Source organism: Bos mutus, chromosome 7 (genome assembly GCF_027580195.1).
Source record: "Bos mutus isolate GX-2022 chromosome 7, NWIPB_WYAK_1.1, whole genome shotgun sequence".
Lineage (NCBI taxonomy): Eukaryota > Metazoa > Chordata > Mammalia > Artiodactyla > Bovidae > Bos > Bos mutus.
The window spans coordinates 52,594,060-52,613,683 of record NC_091623.1 but is presented as its reverse complement, the minus strand read 5'-3'; the positions used below and the strand labels follow the sequence as shown (position 1 = coordinate 52,613,683).

Here is a 19,624-nt window from a genome sequence, read left to right as displayed (position 1 = left end):
GCTGCCCGGCTTGGGGACATATGTGGACCTGAGGCAGGGGACACTTGGAGATCCAGGGCCAGCTGGGGCCCTGCCTGGTTCCACTGACTTCCCTCTGCAGGCTGGCTTTGGGAAATGGCCTCTAAATGTGGAGGGGATGAGGGTGAAGAGGGCTCCTCCAGTCTGAAGGACTCCAGCCTGGGCCCTGGCATGGCCCAGGGACTGGGTGGCTGAGTGGCCCCTGACGCTTGGCCAGGGACATGGTGTGGCTGGCCTCACCACCCCCCCGTCCCGGTACCCACACCCTGGTCGGCTGGGCGGTGGCGGCATACAGAGGCCCCATTCAGGAGCCAGGGCCAGGTTTCCAGGACGGGTGGGGTGGGTCTCCAGCCGGCTGCAAATGAAACGTTTCCCCAGCTCTTTCCTTGCCTCCAGATGAGCGCTTGCCACCGGAAGCCCTGCCGCCTGCTTGTCCTCGGCCTGGTAGGGGCTGCACTGCTGGGGCACGTGTGAGTGTGTGTCTACGGGACCTTGTATGCAGCTGAGGGCCAGCCTGAGCGTCCCCATGTGTGATCTGGGGGTGCCTATGTATGTCTCTGGGTGTCAGTGTGTGATCTAACTGTGTGTGACCAGGGCTGCTCTTGTGTATGTGTGTCCCTGTGTATGCCATCTGTATGTCTCTGTGTGACTTTGTGTGTGCCACATCTATGGATGATTTTGAGAGCATCAGTGTATGCTCAAAAGGTCTGTAAGACTGTGTGTCATTGTGTGACTTTGTGTGGCCTTGTGTATGCATAACCAGGCTCAGCAGGTGATGCTGGGAGTTTGTATAACCCTGTCTGATTGTGTCTCTGTGGGTCAGTGTATGTCTGCATCTCTAGGGAGGGTGTCGATGTGAGGGTGAGGGTCTTTGTGTGTGACTGGAGTGTTACTGGTGTCACTCTGTGGGATGGCTCTGGGGAGGTCTGTGTGGGGTTCTCTCTGGGGCTGTGTGTGTGCTTGTGTGTCTGTGGACTAAGGGTGTGCGCCAGCATCTCTGGTGTGATCCTGTGTCTGTGTGATTATAGCATTTATATGACCCCTTCAGAAGAGGAGGAGGGTTGGTATTTTAGTGTGTCTGGGTATGCCTGTATATGTCTTTGTGATTTTGTGCCTGTGGACTGTAGGAATCTGTGTGTGTGTGTGTGTGTGTGTGTGTGTGTGTGACATGGATGCAGGTGCCTGGCCAGGGGCACCTTGGCAGCAGGACCTGTGATTCTGCAGTCCCCAACAGGGGTTCCCAGCCCACAGAGGGGGCAGCGAGCACAAGGCTGGGACCCCAGGCCTGGGCACAGACCATGCCCTCCAGGCTGGGCAAGGAAGACATAAAGCCCTCTTAAAGAGTGGGGATCCCCAGTCCTGACGGGAGGGCCTAGAGCACCACCCCCGCCCCCCGACCCTAGCAGCATCTGCAGCCTGGCTCTTTACTGATCCTATTGCCAGATGTTCGTTGTCCTCTCTGGAGGGCCTGCCCACCTGCCCACCGAGCCCAGCCACGCCTAAGCCCACCTTTGGTGGCCCAGGACCTGGCTGCTGGAGGCTAGATGTTTCAGCCCCCAGCATCCTGGCCAGGGAGTGCCATAGGCCTAGCGCCTGCTCCTCCCCCCTCCTCCTCTCCCCACACACCTGCATTTCAAGAACACACCTGCTGCCAGCTGCAGCCAGGTGGGCAGCCCCGGCAGGGAGGAATGTGGGGGATTCCAGCTGTGGCATTCCAGCTGTGCCCAGCCCCCTGGCAGCACCCTCCTCCCCTGCGAGTTCTTGAAAGCCAGGTGTGGTCCTAAGACCTGGGCTCTGCAGGGGAGAGGGGTAGGGGGAAGGGAGGCTCCCCCACCACTGTGTCCTTCAGCCTCTCTGCAAAAATCCTCCCAGCTGACAGCTGTGGAGGGGGGAGCAGAGTGGATGTGTGTGTGCACAGAGGGGGGGCGTGTTGTGTGTATGGGAGTAAATGTGTGGAGAGAATTCTGAGTGTGGATCTGTGCGTGAATATGGGGACGAATGTTCTGTTTGTGTGAACATGTGTGAGTGTGAAAGGAAGAGTGTGTATGTGTGCTCATGGGAAAGGTGTTGTGCTGTGAGGGTGTGTGAATAGAAGAATGGCTGTTGTGTGTGTGTATGGACGTTGTGTGTGTGTACACATGGCATACATGTATGAAGTGGGTATGAGATGCTGGTTGCAGCAGAGCCCAGATGTAGGACCAGGAGGGTGAGGAGGGAGTGGGCACAGCTTTTAGAACAGGGCTGGGAGGATGGGCCGCCAGGTAGGGAGAGGCCTGAGCCAAAGGTGCCTGAACTTCTGAGGGGTTACCGTTTCATGGCTATTTGCAGAGGAGCAAGGAGGGTCCCTGGTGGCTCAGACGGTAAAGAATCTGCTTGCAATGTGGGAGACCTGGGTTCCATACCTGGGTAGGGAAGATCCCCTGGAGAAGGGAAAGGCTATACACTCCAGTATCCTTGCCTGGAGAATCCCGTGGACAGAGGAACCTGGCAGGCTACAGCCCATGGGGTGGCAAAGAGTCAGACATGACTGAGTGACTAACACTTTTGCACTACAAGGAGGCCCCCCTAGCTGTGTGGGGGGTCTCCCCAAGCTTCGAGTTATATTAAATATCCCAGACACTCCCAAACCCTTCAACCATTTCTTCCCCCCTCCCCAAAACCTTCCCGCCCCCTCCACCAGCCCAGAGGCCCACACTGCTCTGGTGTCCCCTTCACTCAGGCCCCGTTATCCCCAAAATCTATTCTCTGATTCTCCCCTAAGTCATCTAAGTCCCACCTTGGTCCCCCCAAACCCCTCCTGGACCTACAGATCCCTAGCTCCTTCTCCTAGCCAGTCCCAGCCTCTCTTGGGCCTCCTCAAAGGCCCCCAGACCCGTCCCGCCCCCACCATTTCCTGCTCTCCTCCCCTCCCCCTCTCTCCACCCCTTAGCCTATCCCCCACATCCTTTCCTGAGCCATCCAGGCCCCCGGCCTCCATGATCCCCAAATCCCCTTTCTGCCCCTCCCCTCAGCCTCGCAGAGCCCCCAGGCCCTCCCGCAACTTCTCTTCCATCCCCCATGTGGCCCCGCCCCTTCTCCTTGGCTCCCGACCCCGCCTCCAGTGCCTCCTCCCCCACTCCCTCCTGCTGCAGCGGTGGCGGCGGCGGCGAGGCAGCAGCGGCAGCCCTGAAACTTTAAACGGTGTTAAAAGTTTCTGTTTACGAGAAGCCCTTGAATTTTTAAGGACGTATCGATTCCCTTTGCCGCGGCCTTGCATCGGCTGCGGCTGCGATGCTGAGCGGGAAGGCCGGGTCAGATGGGTGGGACCCTGGGATATAGCCCCCCCAAGAACGGCAGTGACAGACACACGTAACCAGGCACATCCTCAGGCACACAGAGACCTCCCCCGCCCCACGCGTCGCGCGCACACACACCTAGTCATACTCACCAACACAGCCTGATACACACAGCCCCACTCTCTGAAAAGACCCAGAGCCCTGGCTGTGTGACACACACAGGCACCTGTGTACACACACTGGTACACACAGATCTTCATCACGGCCCCAGATCCACAGGGACCCGCAGAGAGAAACACATTTCTAGGGACACCCATTTATTCTTTCTGCCACACAGCTCCTTATACAGACAGACTAACTGGGTACACATGCTCTGGGACACACAGAGAGACCCATGTCCATACCACACAGACACAAGCTTGTTACGTTCACTGACACTTTCTGATAGAGGCTCAGAGTTGGTGCACATACTGGGGTCAGCTCAAAACACACACACGGTGGCACCCTCACCACCAGCATTTCCTGTCAAAGAGCAGACCCTCCATATACCTGACTCCAACTAGACTGTCAGCGCACCCAAGGCACGATCTTTTGTCTTGCTCCTTACTATGTCCCCAGCGCTAGGCACAGAGCCTGGCAGACACTCGCCTCTGACTCATAGACACCCCCAGGACACAGCCAGACCTGCACTGCTACTTCACCACACTGGTCCATTCAGAGACTCCTGGATAGACATACGCTGACCTGCCATCTCCTTTTCCCCCAGAGGACAACCAGACCCACCCAGACTCCTGAGAGGCAACGCTGGCCACCTTGCCTCAATGATGCAATGTGACCGGAAACATACGCCCTCAGGTATATGTTCACCCCACACGGACACACACACACACACACACACACACACACACCTGGGCATCGACATGCTTCCAGCAGACAATGCATAGCTGAGAATTGCCACAGCTTCTTGGCCCAGGAGGGTGAGAAGGTGCTGGCAGCAGGAGGGAGCTTTGTTTGGGCAGGAGCTGCCTGGGGGCTGCAGGCACTGCCTTCCCACCCACCCTGGGGGTCATTCAAGGGCTCCCCCTGCCCCCATGCCAGGATCCCCAGCACCAACCTTCCCCCCATTCCTTTCTGATCCGGATATGGGGGATCACGGGCCTGCACGAGGGGATGGAGCCTCACTAGGGAGTGTGAGTACTGTACCTGAGGCCTCCATGTCCATTTCTGTCCCTGATGGTTGGGACATGTGACCCTTGGAAGATTTGTGTATGTACATGAGCAGGTTCAAGGACAAGTGTGTGTGTGTGAGGGGAGGGGTCTGGGTGTTTGTGTGTGATACTTGTGTGCATCTGGGCATCAGGGGTGTGGTGTGTGTGCCTGTGTGTCGCTGTGACTGCCGCTGTCACTTTGTAGCAGTGCTTTCCCTGTGTTTGGCATGTATGTCCTGGTGTCTGATGGTGTGTCTTTGTGTGACAATGTGTTAGTATATCTTCATAACTGCCAAGATGGTTTTCTGGTGCAACTTTGTGTGTGTGTGTTGCAGGTGCATTCTGGGTGTCTGTGTATAGCAGTTGTGTGTCTGGAGTGTGTGAGGATGTGGTTGTATGATCATGCCAGTGTCAGTGTACCAGGATGAACCTATATGCATCAACCTGCACTGATGTGTGTCTTGGTGGTATCAGTGTGTATCCATTGAGGTCGTATTGGAGTGTGTCCACCTGTACTGGGGAGTCTAAACATGATTTGTTGTTGAAATGCATGTGTGTGGGCATCATCGTGTGATGGTGGGCCCGGTGTGCATGTCAGTGCGTGCATCGTAGGTTGCTTTCCTAGTCTTGTGTATGTGTGTGCCTGTGTGTCAGTGCATGTGTGTGGATTGTGTGTCCATGCTGCGTGTGTAGGTGTCTGCGTGTGCTTTGTCGGAATGTGGAACGTGTGGCAATGAGTTCTGTACGTGACATGTATGGAGAGGTCCGAGCCTCACTGCGTGTCAGCGTGTGTCTGCTTTGGAACGCCAGCCAGCACGTGTCGGGGTGGCCGCGTCGGTGTGCGCCCCCGCGCGCGCGTGTCTGCGTGTGTGTGTGTGCATGTGTGCGTGCATGTGTGTGTGTATGTGTGTGCGCGCCGGCCGTCGCTCCCCCGCCCTGCCCGCCCCTCCCCGCGCCCCTCCTCCCGCCCGCGCCGCCCGCCCGCTCCCTCTCCCCGGAGTGCGCCGCTTCCAAACTTTGTCTAAACTTTCACTTTCACAGCGCGGCGGCGGCGGCGGCGGCGGCGGCGGCGGGCGAGGGTGACCGGCCGAGCGGCGGCGGCATGGAGTAGACGCGCGGCGGCGGCGGCGGCGGCGGACGCGAGAGGCAGCGGCGAGCGCGGCGGCGGCGGCGGCCCCGGAGCCGGCGGGGCCGAGCCTGCGAGCGGCGAGCGCGGAGCGGCGCCGGGCCGAGCGCGGGGCCGCGGGCCGGGCGGGCGCAGCGCGGCGGAGGCCGGAGGAGCCGAGCCGGAGCCGGAGCCCGAGCGCGGCCGCCGCCTGCCGGGCCTCCCCTCGCCGCGGCCGGCCGCCGCGCTCCCGCCCGGGCGTCCAGCTATGTACTCCCCGTACTGCCTCACCCAGGTACCGGCCGCCGCCCCCGCGCGACCCGGGAGGGGAGCGGGCGCAGGAGGCCGGCCGGCGGCGCGGGCGGGAGGGCGGAGGGGGAGCTCGGCGGCTGGGGGGAGTGAGCCCGCGGGTGGCCGAGGGGTGCAAGCCGGGCGATGGGGAGTCCGGGCACGCGTCTGACGCGGCGGCGGCGCGTGTGTGTGTATGGGCAGCAGGCGGTGGGGCGTGGCGGTGGTGGGGCATATATGATGCGCGTGGCGTCGGGGGATGAGAGCGCGCGCGCGCGCGCGCGGCGGCAGAGCGCGCGCGCGCGCGCAGCGCGCGCGCGGAGCGCGGCGAGGGCGCGAGCGCGCGCGCGCGGCAGGCATGCGCGTGAGCATGCGCGCGCATGCGGCGGCGGGGCGCGCGGCGTGTAAGAGGTGCGTGCGGTATGCGGCGGCGGCGCGCGCGGTGGGCATGGGGCGCGAGGCGCGCCGCGGGGGCGGGGGCGGAGCTGCGCGCGCGCGCGCGTATGGCGGGGCGTGCGCGGCGGTGCGCGGCATGCTGCGAGCGGCGGCGCGGCGGCCGCGGGCGGCATGGGCGGCGAGGGGCAGGGCGCGAGCGCGCGGGGCGGAGGCGAGGGCGCGGTGGCGGGGGGGCATGCGTGACGCATGCGCGCGTTTGGGGGGCGAGGGGGGCGGCGGCGTGGCATGGTGCGCGCGCGCGGGCGGCGTGGGGGGATGCGAGCGTGCGTGCGCGTGCCCTCCTGTCCATCACCAACGCCGGAGGCGGCGGGCAAATCTCATGTCCGTAGTCCGGTGCGCGCCATCCAACCATGCCTATCCTCTGTCATCCCCTCCTCCTGCCTCAATATTTCCCACATCAGGTCTTTTCCGAGCCAGTTCTTCAAGATCAGGTGGCCAAAGGATTGAATTTTTAGCTTCAGCCATCAGTCCTTCTTCCAATGAACACCCAGGACTGATCTCTTTAGGATGGACTTGTTGATCTCCTTGCAGTCCAAGGGACTCTCTCAAGTAGCCTCTCCAACACCACAGTTCAAAAGCATCAATTCTCCTGCTCTCGCTCTTTATAGTCCGGGAGGCAAGGCAATGCGGTGGCTCTTGGAGTTAAAGGCGTCTGCCAATTTGTGTGGTGTCTCTGTGGGTGGGAGCCGTACGCACCAGCCTGGCTGCTGCTGCTACTGCTGCGCGTCGGGCAGAGGCGTCCGACTTGGGCGCGGCGAGCATAGATGGCAGGCCACCGCGGCTACCCCATCCCTGGTGCGCTCTCCAGGCAAGAACACTGGAGGGGGCTACTCTTCCAACGCACGCCGCGAAAAGCAAGGTGAAGCATTCAGTCGTCCGATCGCGGGGCTGGATATAAACCTTCCTCGCTGAACATTCCAGATCCCTGCGCCCAGTTTTGTCCGCCTTGTGGGAGGGCCGGTGGGGGAAAAGTCGGTTGATTCCTGGTTCGCGCCGCGTCTGCTCGTTTACGCTTAACGGGGCGCCGGGGTCAGATGTCTCGCGCGGATGAAAAGGCTCGCGGCGGCGGCGGGACAGAAGCGGTCACGCTATAAGGGCTCCCGCCAAGGCCAGGGGTGCGGAGGGACTGCGCAACCAGGTGGCCAGCACGTGCACGGGAAAGGAGACTGCACTTTTCCCGCAGGGGTGTTCACCCGGTGGCCCCGGTTCGACTGGGGTGGTGGCCAGCAGCAGGCAGGGGGCAGTGCCACCACCATTGCCCAGAACCCTGCCCCCTCGGTTGGAAGCTCCGTGCCAGCCTTCCTGGCACATATCAGGCAAAGGCGGGGGTCTGTCCCCACCTGAATCTGCAGGAGCAGAGCTGGAGGAAGGGGCAACTTGGAGGAGCACCCCACCCTTTTGGCCCCAGGAAGCAGCTTTCTGTCCGGGGCAGCCAGGAGCTGGGGGGGTGGGGTGAGGGCCTAATCATCCGAGATGATCCATCCAAATATCGGCTTCAGTTGAATCATCTTGGGGGTTTATTCTGGGTCCGTCTCCCACAAAGTTGCACATGGTCACTGGCATACACAGGCACAAAGAATCACGTCGTCACACAGGCATGGCACACAGGAGCACACACACACTGGGGTTCCCACACAGAGGGGCTCTCTTCACACACAGACACTTAGAGATGCCCCCACCACACCAAACACAGCAACTCCGGCTCCATGCACGGGGTCACGCGCATGGGTGCCGACTCTGGGGCACGCACGGTCACACAATGAGACACCATGAGACACAGGCACCGCCACCACCCAACAGCACACAGCCCCGCAGACATGTGGCGAAAAGTGCACGGCACACGCACGCAGTGACACTCTCAGACACACGGTGATACACACACACCTTGCGATGCTTGAAAACATCTGGTCATCACACTTGGAGGAGAGTTTGCCGCTGGCATCTAGTGGGTGGGAGCCAGGGAGGCGCCCAGCACCCGCAGTACACAGAAGTGACCCCAACCGCAAACAATGATCCAGCCCTCATGTCGACCGTTGGGCTGAAGTGGAAAAACTCGGCTCTAGTATATTGTTAGATACACACAGTCACACACACCTGAGCCCGGGTAGCCCCTGACACCCACAGAGCGCGTGCGTGCACACACACAAATACACCCGGACAAGTCTGGCTAGCACAGTGTCTCACACTCTCGCTCACCAGGACCCAGGTGTTGTCAACAAATGCACGCCTCCCCCCACCTCACAGACACACAAGCCTGGGCACAAATGGTGGGGCACGTACACAATCCCGTGTTGCTCCAGCACACAGAGATGAGGGTCACACCCACATACCCATTCGCACCTGGGCCACTTGGCCCTGCTTGGAAATGGAGCCTCAGAGGTGAGACCTGCCCTCCTTGTACCTTCCCTTCTACCTGCCTGCCCTGCTCCCAGCTGTCTTTAAGCGGCAGATCCAACCACCCCTGCCTCTCCTGATGGAACTGAGAGCTCTGAGTCCCAGTGCTGGTTCGTTGACGCCTGGGGGATACTCCTACGAGGCCACATGCCCACCTCTGCCCACAACACCCCTGCCTCTAGGCCCCCGTTTCACAGTCTTGCTTCTGGCAGCCACTGAGACAGTCCAGGATGGAGGCGAGGCTGACCCCTGAGGCTCTGGTTCTCCGTGCGGCTGTCTCATTAATCCTCTGGCCGTTGACTCCTCATTTCTGACTCTGGAGAAAGAGTAGAAGAAAGGTGGCTGATGGAGTCCTACAGGAAGAAAACCTTTCAGAGGATAATAAGTGCATGAGTGTTGGTCCTCAGAATCGCAGCAATGGCCAAAGTGTGCTGAATGTGCGCTGTGTCTTGACCTGAGCTATGTGCCTCCCGAGCTTGTCTCCGTGAATCCTTCCACATGAGGTGGATATGGTGAGGGTTAGCTGTGCCCATGTATGTGTCTGACAGTATGTTAGACCAGGTTGCTCCACTTCGGCTCTGTTGGCGTTTGGGACATTTGGACATTATTAGGAGAGTGGGACTTCTGAGCCAATTTCCTGGGTGTGAATCCTGGCTTTGTTACTCAGTAGCTGTGTGACCTTGGGCAAGTCGTTCAACTTCTCTGGGCCTCAGTTTCCTCTCCTAGGGTTGTGGAAAGGATCAGAGGAGTTGGTTTATCCCAAGTGCTTTAAACAGTACTTGATGTGAAGGAAGTGCTTGATTCGATAGATGAAAAACAGATTCAGAGAAGACGTGTCCTGTATCAGGGCCAAGGGCTAGAAGGTGGTAGAGTCTTGCTCTCTTCTCTGATCACCACTATCCTAAATCTTACTGATGGGAGAAAAATCTAGCTAATTTTCTGACCTTTATGAAATTTCAGAGTGGCTCTCTCGGCCCCCATTCAAAGCGTGTCCTAGCTGTTGACCCTTGAACCCTCGTTACAGCTCTGACCTTCAGCTCTTCTTCTGTCCCAGGGCTCAGAATGAGAGTGGATGGTCATCCCACCCTCTTTGCACACCCACCGGCCAGGCTTGTCCTCACCTTCCTGGCAGGGCCCAACGCCCTCTCCCACACCTTGCCAGGCACCTTGCCGGGCACCTCGCCGGGCACCTCGCCGGAGCCCGCGTACTGGGGGTGCAGCCGGGGGCCTGTGCATTCCTTCCACAAATATTTGCTAAGCACCTCCTGGGTGCCAGCCCTGTTCTAGGCCCTGGGGGCTCGGCAAGGAGCAAAATCAGTGAAGGTGCCAGCCCCGGTGGGAGGGTAGACTGTGAACCCGATAAACAAGGGAGTGTCCAGTATTGAGACTGCGATAGGTGTTATGGGGGAACGAGAACAGGTAGGGCCCTCGGAAGTGCTGGGCAGCCATGGTTTTTAGTGGAGGTGGTCTGGCGGCCTCGTGGCTCAGTGTTGACTTTCAACTTGGTTGTTCTGCCATGGCTCAAGTGCGGCCTACCAGGTCCTCTGCCCTCTCCACGGGGCGGTGCAGAGGTCAGGGGTACGTGACTTAGCCTGGTTGCCTGCACCATCCGCCTGGAACGCACAGCCTCTTGTTGCTGCTGTCTGAGGTCATCCGTTATCCGTACTTGTGGCTGCCGGCCTAAGACCCGGGGATAAGATGGCCGGGGCCTCTTCTCTATAAAAACCGGGACTCGATGGACACTGGGTGCTCTCAACTGGGCTGCTCTGAGCTGGGGGGTGGGGCTGGGGCAGCTGGTGGCCCGGAGTGGCACTTCCACCTGGGCCCCTCGATTTAGCTCCCTCGGGGCGGGTCCAGTTTATTTTTACCCAGCCTGTCTCCCTGGCAGTGCCAGGCTGCGCCATCTTTGTAGGGTCTTGGGGACCTGCCCATGGCTTGAGGGGACCCAGCTTTGTCTGCTGGACCCCCAATTCCCACCGCTGGACCCCCATTTCCCTCCACCCCCAAAGCTCCAGGTGTGAGGGCTCTGGACCAGAGCTGGTGGGGTCGGCACTGCTGTCTGGCAACCCTTGTGCCCAGCCTGGTGGCATTTGGTTTGGCGTCCTGCCTGTCCGCCACCCCCACCCCATGCCCGGGCAGAGCCGAGCGGCTGCTGCTGCCAGTCTCCATTTCGAAGCTTGAGGTGGGGGTGGGGGAACGCTGGGCACCTCCTGGGCCCCCTGCCCACCGCGTGCCACCTGGGGCTTGTCCCCCATGCCCGCTCCGTGGAAGGGCCCAGCCTGCTTTTTCCGCTGCCCCTTTGCATCCCGGAGCTCAGAGAGGATGCCCGCCTGGCTTCCATCTTCCCTGCTTGCTTCCTCCCTCTCTCGCCTGCTTGCCTGTAATGGCTCACCATTTTTGGCATCTCCTTCCCCTCCCCCTCCCATAGGCGCCAACCTCACTTCCAAACCTGCCATTGCTGGCTCTCTGGCCTCTGCTGCCTGGGGCTGGGGACCTTGGAAGAGAGGGTTTGGGGGGCCGAGCATATGGGCTCAAAGGGGGCTTTCTGGGTGCTTGTGTGTGTGCATCTGGAGGAGGAAACATGCTTCAAGCCAGCTCGTGCAACCAGCCTCGAGGTTGGCAGAGCTGGGCTGCAGAAAGTGGGTGACGGAGAAGTGCAGACACTCCCACTTCTGAACTGACCCTAGGGCCTGGTGTCAGCCTCTGGGCCCCAGGGAGACCAGGCGGGCATTTCTCTCCAAGCCCAGGGTCTGGACAGAAATGGGAAGAGCTAGGCTTCATTTGGAGGGTGCTCCCACCCCTGCTCCGACAAGCCTACCCCCTCCCACCCTGGGCTTGAAGATTTCTGTTCCCCTTCACCAGAGATGGGGTTGGGGGAACCAAGCCCCATGCTAGGCACTTGTGCCCACAGAGGGACAAGGGCCTTAGGAGGAACCGGTTTACTGCCCGCCCCCCCCACCCACCCCAGCCTGGTGCCCGCCTCTCTCGGCACTAAACAAAGTTTGCTAAGTAACTTCAAATGTTATTTGAGGACGGCCTGGCCTCAGCCCAAGGCGGCCCTGTGGAAACTTGTTTTTCGCTGCCGAGGCTGCAAGTATCAAAGACACACTTTCGGGGGGGTGGGGTGGGGGGTGCTTCGACACTTCTCCCCTCTCTCTGGCAGGGGCTGGTCCTGAACGGACACACAGACACACAGAGGCCTACACTAGCAGAGGGACATACACATCATGCCGTGGCTTGTGACACCAGACACGTGACAGCCGAGGATCATAGCACTCCCCAGAACATACATCCAGCGCACACATAATGACACACCGAGGGGGGCAGGGTGGGGTTTGGAGGGTACTGCCCCCAACCCACAGGCCCTGGGGTTTTTCCAGCTGGTGAGGTTTTTCCACACTGGGGAAGTGCATGACACAAAGCTTGGAGTCCTGATTTCTCAGGTCTCCTGGCCATGAGTGGGTACTCAGATGGGTCCCCTCCCCTTTCTCAGCCTCAGTTTCTCCAAGTGTAGAAGGAGGCGCTTGGCCCCAGGAAGGGGTGTAAGAAGCAGAATCCCACACTGATTAGAAGAGTGACTGGGTTGAAATCAGTGAAGGGAGCAGTGAGTCCCTTAAAAGTGGGGTCTGAGCACAAGGCCTGGGGCACAAGCAATGCTTGTAGGTGTCAGCTGGCATTTCCAAAAACCTGATGGGTGTCCACCCTGACTGGAGGCCCAGACCTCAAGCAACTCTAGGTTCGCCAGTTCCTAGGAAGTCTCTGTTTTTCTCATCTTCTTCCTCCATTTCTCTCTTGGCTTTTCTTGGTCTTTCCCTAAATCCCTCCTTCTCTGGGTCTCCACCAGCCCTCCCCAGGCCTGGAGCTCAGGGAAATTGTGGAAAACAGGCTCAGGGTGTGTGTCCCTCACCAAAGCCAGCCGGGCCTAGGATCCTCCATGCCCTGAGGATCCTGATGACCTTCCTGGGGTGGAGATGGGTATCTGAGCTGACATAGTGCGTCCCCCTGGGGAGGGGTAGGCTCCATCATAGGGTCACCTCCCAAGGTTTGTAAGCAGGTGGGATCCCGCTGCACAATAGAAAGGGCAAGGTGGACAGGACACTGGACTGACCTACCCCCAGGTCCCGAGAATCTCCTCGTCTGTCAGCCAGACCCTCACTGAGGTAGGTTTATGGGGGTCCCTGGTCCCAGCCCCACACACCACTTCATCTCCACTCACAGTCGGTACGCGCAACACCCCGCCACCCGCAGTCTGTCGCGCAGTGACAGCCTGTCACAGGCACTGCCGCACACCGGCACAATCTGTCGTCCACGCACAGTCTCACACACAACCTGTCACACACACGCACACACACACAGCGGCACAGTCACACACACAGCCAGCCTCACGCGATCACACCAAGCGTCACAGCTTGTCACAGCCATAGACTTCACAATAAAAATAACAGCTAGCAACTCCAGAGCAATTATGCCTGGGCAGCGGGTGGGCGGGTGCACGTGACCTCCTGTAACCTCCCCAGCGGGAGGCAGGTATGAGTAACCTGTTTTACAGATGAGGAAACAGAGGCCAGAAGGTTAAGTGCCAAGGTCAGGAGGCTAGAAGTGGGATGGCAGGAAGTACTCAGCAAGGCCCCCAGGGGCAAGCAAGACTGAAACAGATCACCCTGCTTTTCAACCCAGTCCTATGCAACTGACATTCCTCCTTCTGACCCTCCCCATGGGAGTTCCCTTCCCATTCCCCAGATGGGGAAAACTGAGGTCCTAAGCAACCCAGGCAAAAAAACAGGGGAAGGGGCCTCCCGGTTCCTTGCTTAAAAAGGCTCAAACGGTCTGCCCTCCACTGAGGAAACGCGAACCATGCCCTCCAGCCCAAATGTCACTTTGCTGCTGTGGCCCGTGGTGGCTGCAGCCTGCAGAGCCTTTGGCTGGGGCCAGGGTTCTGGAAGGCAGAGAGGTGTCGGCAAAACTAATGTCTCCATCTACAGTGAGGGGTGGGAGTGGCAGCCTTAGGCTTCCAGGCAAGTCCCTCGGCCCCAGCCATGCCCAGGGGACCTGGGCTGCCCTGCACCCTTACTCCCCAGGGATCTCCGCATTCCAGTGCGTTTCCTCCTCCTCCTCTGCAGCCCTCTTTCCCTTGCTTTCCCCTTCTTTGTTCCACCCCCGTCCGCTCCCCGGGGCTTCCCCCATTAGAGCAGCCACGGCCAAAACCAACACCGCTCCAACGACATCCCGCTGAGACCCGCCGGGCGGCGGCGGGCCCTGCCCCCTGGCCCGCTCAGGGGCCAAATCCTGGCTCAGCGTGGCGGCGACGGCGGCCCCGGCGCACGTGGCGGCTCTTAGGGCAAGCACATGCGCACACCCGGCGCAACGGCCCCGACTGGGCGCCTGGGTGGGCGCACTCCCGGGTCTGCGCACGCACGTAAGCAAGCTCTAGCACAGAAGCTCAGACCCGAGTGGCCAACGTTCCCTAGCCTGGCACCGGCGACCGGGATCCCAGGCACTGCCTGCTCTGCGCATACGCAGGCCCCACACCCCATTGGGACTGCTGGAAGCACACCTTCCATAAATATATACCCTTGCCCAACATCAGATGGGGGACTGGCACACATACATATACACAGACGCGCGCGCGCGCGCGCACACACACACACACACACACATCACACACTTGCACTCCTGCTTGCATCCTGAACGGTGTTCAGAGCGCGAGTACTGCCCTGCGCCGGCACTGGGGGTCCCGAGCTTAGGTGGGTAGATGAGCCTGCAGGAACTGCCGGTGCCCACGCACATGGCAACAGGCCCACGCGGGCACGCACCTCCCCAGTCTGCACACGCGTGTATTTCACGTGAGCTGCACACCTGCCAGGCCGCCCAGGGCACCTGGCGGCAAAGCCGCATTCAGGCTTGGAGGGGAGGGGACTGGGACCCGGAGGCCTAGTTCCCACCGCTTCCATTTCTCTTGGAACACCCGCCTCCCCAAATGTCCCTGGGGCTCAGGTGAGACGCCCCAGAACGGGTGCCCAGTGGCGCCCCTGCATGTGCTATATTTATATTGGAAATTTGTACCTTTATATATATATTTCTTACAAGTAAGAACCTCCCCCCCATTCCGCTCCACGTTTGTACTTGGGTTTTACCATCCCTATTCGGCTTCTTCCCAAACATGCAAAAAACACACGCGCACACACACATTTCTCCTTGCAGGGGCCGTGGGGCGAGGCGGGAGTTGCCCCCCACAACTGTGGACGCCCGTCGTTCTTAAAGGCTAGGGACCCCTCTTCCCGCGAAAGGCCGAGCTACATCACTGAATCCCTCAGCCCTACCCGAAACACAATTGCGGGGGTGGGTGCTGGCGGCGAGACATTGCTTTTTGGTGTGTTTGCTGTTGCTGCTTAAATTAATCCTGAGTGACGGCCCGCAATTCCTCTCCACAAAGAGGCCATTTAACGCCCCCCCACCCCGCCCCGCGCCCGGCATCTCGGGCGAAACTTCCATGTACCCCCTGAGTCCAGCTTGGCAGCTCAGGCCGCGCGCTACCAGCCCTCCTGGACTTTCCCTCAGGTGCGCCCGGGGGCTTGGAGGCGGGTTCCCTGTGCGCACTTTGGACCTCAGGAGCGAGTGTGGGTGGGTTTTGGAGGGATGGGAGATGTCTTAAAATAGAAGCGCAGGGCTGAACGGAGGTGGGGGAGGGTGTCCCAGGACTCCTTAGATAGCCCCACTGCTCAACCAAAGCGCTCCGGATGCTCCGGGCCCGGCGGAAGAAAGATCGCCTTCCGTGCCTTCTCCCAAGCGCCCGGAAGAGAGGATCCAGGAGGTCCCTCACGTCGCCCTGAAGCCCCCTAGTCCGCTTGTATATCTGTGGAAACTCCGGCGGAGACGCGCCGCCGGTGCCTGTGTGCTAGCCCCAGGGTATGCCCCTAGCCAGGTTCCTGCCGCCAACAGCTTCTTTCATTGTCGCCTCCCGGGTATTCTTTTCGCGTGTGACAGGTCCCCGACCCGTTTCAAATGGCTCACGCTTGGATAGGGGGAACATAGGTGGGTGTGGGTGGTGGAGAGGCCTGCCCTGAGCTCAGGCAAGGGGAGGGCTGGGTGTTTTCCATGCACGGAACTTGGGTGCTGACTATCGTCACTTGCGTGGGCCGCACACCATAGGGTAGAGGGGCGCGCACAGCCCTCGATGGTGCGGATGGCCGGGATACTTGGAGGGCCCTGAGCAAAGTCGGGTGTGCGCGTGCGCCGGGCGAAAAGGCGGGAAGCGGGGTCCTAAAGCCCCGGATTCGGAAAGCGTCTGTGGCACAAGGTTGGGTCGCTCCCGTGGCGGAACCGCTCGGAACGAGCGCCGAGTGAGGAGTGAGAGGGCCGCTGCCATCGCGGGCAGGCGAGGGGAGCCTGGGAACGGGTGTGAAGGGAAAGTGGCAACAGGCGAGGCTTTGGGCGTTTGCCTCGCAGCCGAAGTCCCAGAATGACGCTGACTAGACTCGGAGGGGGGCTGTGGCATCCTTCGGACCCTGCACTGCGCAGGCGCGACACCCTCTCGCCCGGAGCGCGGCCCAACCTTCCCCGCGGCCCAGCAGAAAGGGACCCGGCGCGGGCGTCGAGGGCCGGCCTGGTTCTCATGCTGGGACTTTAGCCATTTGCAGCACCGGAGGCCTGCGCCAGAGGGGCTCAGATGGCGGCGTTTTGGCCTCGAGGCTGGTTGGGTCCCTTCCCCGGACGCGCGGGGTGGGGCTCGGGGCCGCAGTGGCCTCTGCCCTTCCTCCGGTGGCCTCTCGACATCCAACGGGCGATAATGCGAGATAGGGCTTTGCAAAGAATGCGAAATTCATGATTCCTGCTCTTTGGCCGCTCGAAGGACGTTTAGAGCTTAAGTGCCCCAGAATCCGAGGGCAACTTTGGGGCGTCAGTATGGAGAGAATCCCTCGTGCTCGCCTCAGCCGCCAGACCCTAAGCCTCGGGACGAGCCTCCCCATCTCTCCTCAAGTCGCCTCTTTTTGTGTGTGAATAAGGGCGGGGGAAATTTAGCAGGGGAGCATTTTTGTTTGTTTCAAGGGTTGGCTGGGTTTGGGGGCGTTTGGCCTCCGGCGAACACAGGGAAGAAATGTGACTAAGTGGCAGAAAATGCGCTTTCCCTTTCCCTCTTTTCCGCCCTCAGGCCGCGGGAGTTGCGCAGCTTCTAAGAACCTTTACACAAAATTTCCCCTCCAGATCTACTCTGATCGACATCACCTTCCCTGGGCCCTGACTTCTTGAATTTGGGGCGCTAAGGCCTCTCTACCCATTGCTACCAGCCATTTTGCAGCACTTCTGGGCAGGCCAGGGGGGAGAAGAGGAAAAGTGGAAAAAGAACATGTGCGCCGAGTGGGCCCCGACTTAACCTGTTGGAGGGGAGGCTAATGTCTGGTAGGCATCTCCCTAGTGAAAGCCTCCCCCCGCCTCCTCCACCCCACCCCCACCCCGCCAAGCTCTAGCAGCCCCCGGCATTCAGAGAAAGCGCTCCGATCCGCCTCTCGGAAGCCAGTCATAAACCCGACTTCTCGTCACCCGAATTACTTCAGGGCGCTTTGATGGTGTTAGGTCCTTTTCTTTTTCCACGTGCAGATGACTCAGCCCTCTCCAGCTGCGACTGGGGAGGTGACCCGGGGCAGCGGTTGACACTGTGCTCCGTACTCTTGACCCAGAGGTGCCCCATCCCCGCCGCATCCACTCCCCCCAAGCTTCCAGACCACACTTAGCTCTCCTTTCCTCTCTTTTTATTCTTCGGGTCATATTTCCCCTCTTCTCTAAAAAAATTGTTTTCAAAATTGTAAAGGAGTTTTTGTACTTTTTTTTTGTTTTTTTCTTAACGTGAGACAGAGGCTGGATAATGGAAACGCATTTAAAAAAAAAAAAAAAGGCGGGGGGGATATATATGCCGGCAGTCGGTGGAGCTCAAGCCTCGCCAGGCGACTGAGCTTTTCGGTCGCCGGTTCCCTGGTAGAACCGGCGTGGGGCACCTGGGATATCTGCCGCTGAAAAGGCGCTAGAGAAATGCGAGGAATGATTATGATTTTAATAAAATTGTCTCTCATTTAGGAGCGCGCTTCTGCACTGCCTCTGTCGTCGGAGCCCGGGTTTGCCACGGCAAAGTCTGTAATCAGAGAAAAATACCAGCTTTGTTGAGGGTTAGAATATATCATTGGCTAATGTGTGTGGTTTTTTTTTTTTAATAATGCTAAGCATTGGAATAATTAAAGAGTGAGAAATAACTCGTCTCTCCTCTCCCCTCAGCATTGTCTTATTTAAAGGGTGGAAGGCGCACTTTTAGGCAAAGCTGGTTAGTTTTAATGCAGGCTTTTTTTTTTTTTTTCCCTCAACTGCCTTCCCTCCGCTCTGGTCTGATTCGCAAATCCCCAAACTGGCACAAGCCGGGAAACTTGCCTCTGCCGCCGTTCTTCTCCCGGAGTTGGAGCCTCCCTTTCCTTTTTCCCCCCTCTTCAGAGACAACCCTCTCCTCGTCCCTCCCCCGCCTCTGGGCCCTGACCCACTGCCTGGTTTTCGCTAGAGCGATTTAAAAAAGAAGGGAAGAAAGGAGCCGGGCTCTGGTACCCCCGTGCCAGCCGAGGGCGTGTTTCCCTGGCCGCTGGCTGGTGGGAGAGTCAAACCCGGTGGCTGTCGGGTGTAGAGTCTCAGATGCAGAATCTTGCCCTGCAACTCTCCCCCCCGCCCCCCCCAAAAAACAAGTAATCAAATATTTCTAAAGATTGTAGGCTCATAGAGCTCAGATCCCTTGTCATATTTTAAATGAAGCAGAACAGTTCTTTCTTTCCAACCTCATATGCAATAGGAAGAGAAAATTCAGTCCTCGAGAGCTTGCCTTGGCAGCCCTGTGCCCTTAGTAGAGGGGAGAGCTGCCTACTTGGGCTGGGCCTGGCGTCCAGCCCCACCATGGTGCCGCTAACCACAGGGCCTAGATTTGGGGCAGGACTGCAGGGTCCAGGGCAGTGGTGGGAACAGCCTAGGGAGATATGAGAATAGAAAGAAGAAGCTCTTCATAAGGATTGCAGAGGTTTGCTCCAGGCTCCTCAGAGAGGAAGCTGCTGCCTTGGTCATTCCCCCAGGTGTAGGGGGTGGGCGGGCTTGAAAGGAAGAGAGGCTTCTGCCAAGCTCCGGGAAGACACAGCTGCTAGGAGAAAGGAAAGGTGAAAGTGGGCAAGAAATTGGGGGTAAGGGGCTTGTACAGTGGCTTTGAGTTGCAGAGGGAGTTATTTATTTATTTACCTCAGGTGTTTTCAATTAAATGTGTTCCTCTTTTATTTTCCTTGTTATTCGGTGCTTAGACTTTTCAGCAATCCCTTGCATTCTTTTTTTTTTTTTTTACATAAGCAGAAACTTTTTTCCTCCTCGGAGAGATATTGTGGGAGGTATTTTGCCTTCAGTGCTTTCTCTTTCCTGCTTTTTTTAAAATTTAATTTTAAAATTATAAAGTAAATTTAGTGCGAGTGAAAGTGACGGGGGAGCCAGCTGGGGCTGGATTCAGGGAAGGTGGAGGCAGCTGCAGCAGAGTTGGGCCTCCCAGCCCCACCTCAGGACCCCCTCACAATGTAGGCCCCCTTCTGCCGACACCACCCCCTTCCTCTCCCTGGGAGGCTCTTCTGGACAGGGATGAGGAGAGTCTCTCCTGATAGATGCTCATTCACTCTTCAGGAACCCCTGACTCTGCAGAGCCACGTTTCTTTTACAACCCACGCATACCAGGGCCCCCCAGTTCCTGCCTGCTTACTCCCCCTCAGTCACTGTGGCTATTCTGTTGAATTGAGCTTGGTGGGCCCTGTATGTCTCCCACATTTGCCCTGCTAGTCTGCTAACCCCACTGCGCAGTTGGTTGCCCTGTTGAAGGGATCAGA

The 19,624-nt window shown here is 59.0% G+C and overlaps 1 protein-coding gene across 2 annotated transcripts in view; it reads left to right on the top strand.

Moving 5' to 3' along the window:
- Positions 1-5,533: 5,533 nt before the first annotated feature.
- The window catches only part of NFIX (nuclear factor I X), a 93,109-nt gene continuing 79,018 nt past the window's right edge, over positions 5,534-19,624 (top strand). The window contains exon 1 of one of the 2 annotated variants that reach the window (XM_070373559.1): positions 5,534-5,901. In XM_070373559.1, the coding sequence (XP_070229660.1) occupies positions 5,875-5,901 (27 nt within the window). In that variant the 5' untranslated portion in view covers positions 5,534-5,874. The remainder of the gene's footprint in view (positions 5,902-19,624) is intronic. The other variant, XM_070373560.1, reaches the window with a different exon arrangement.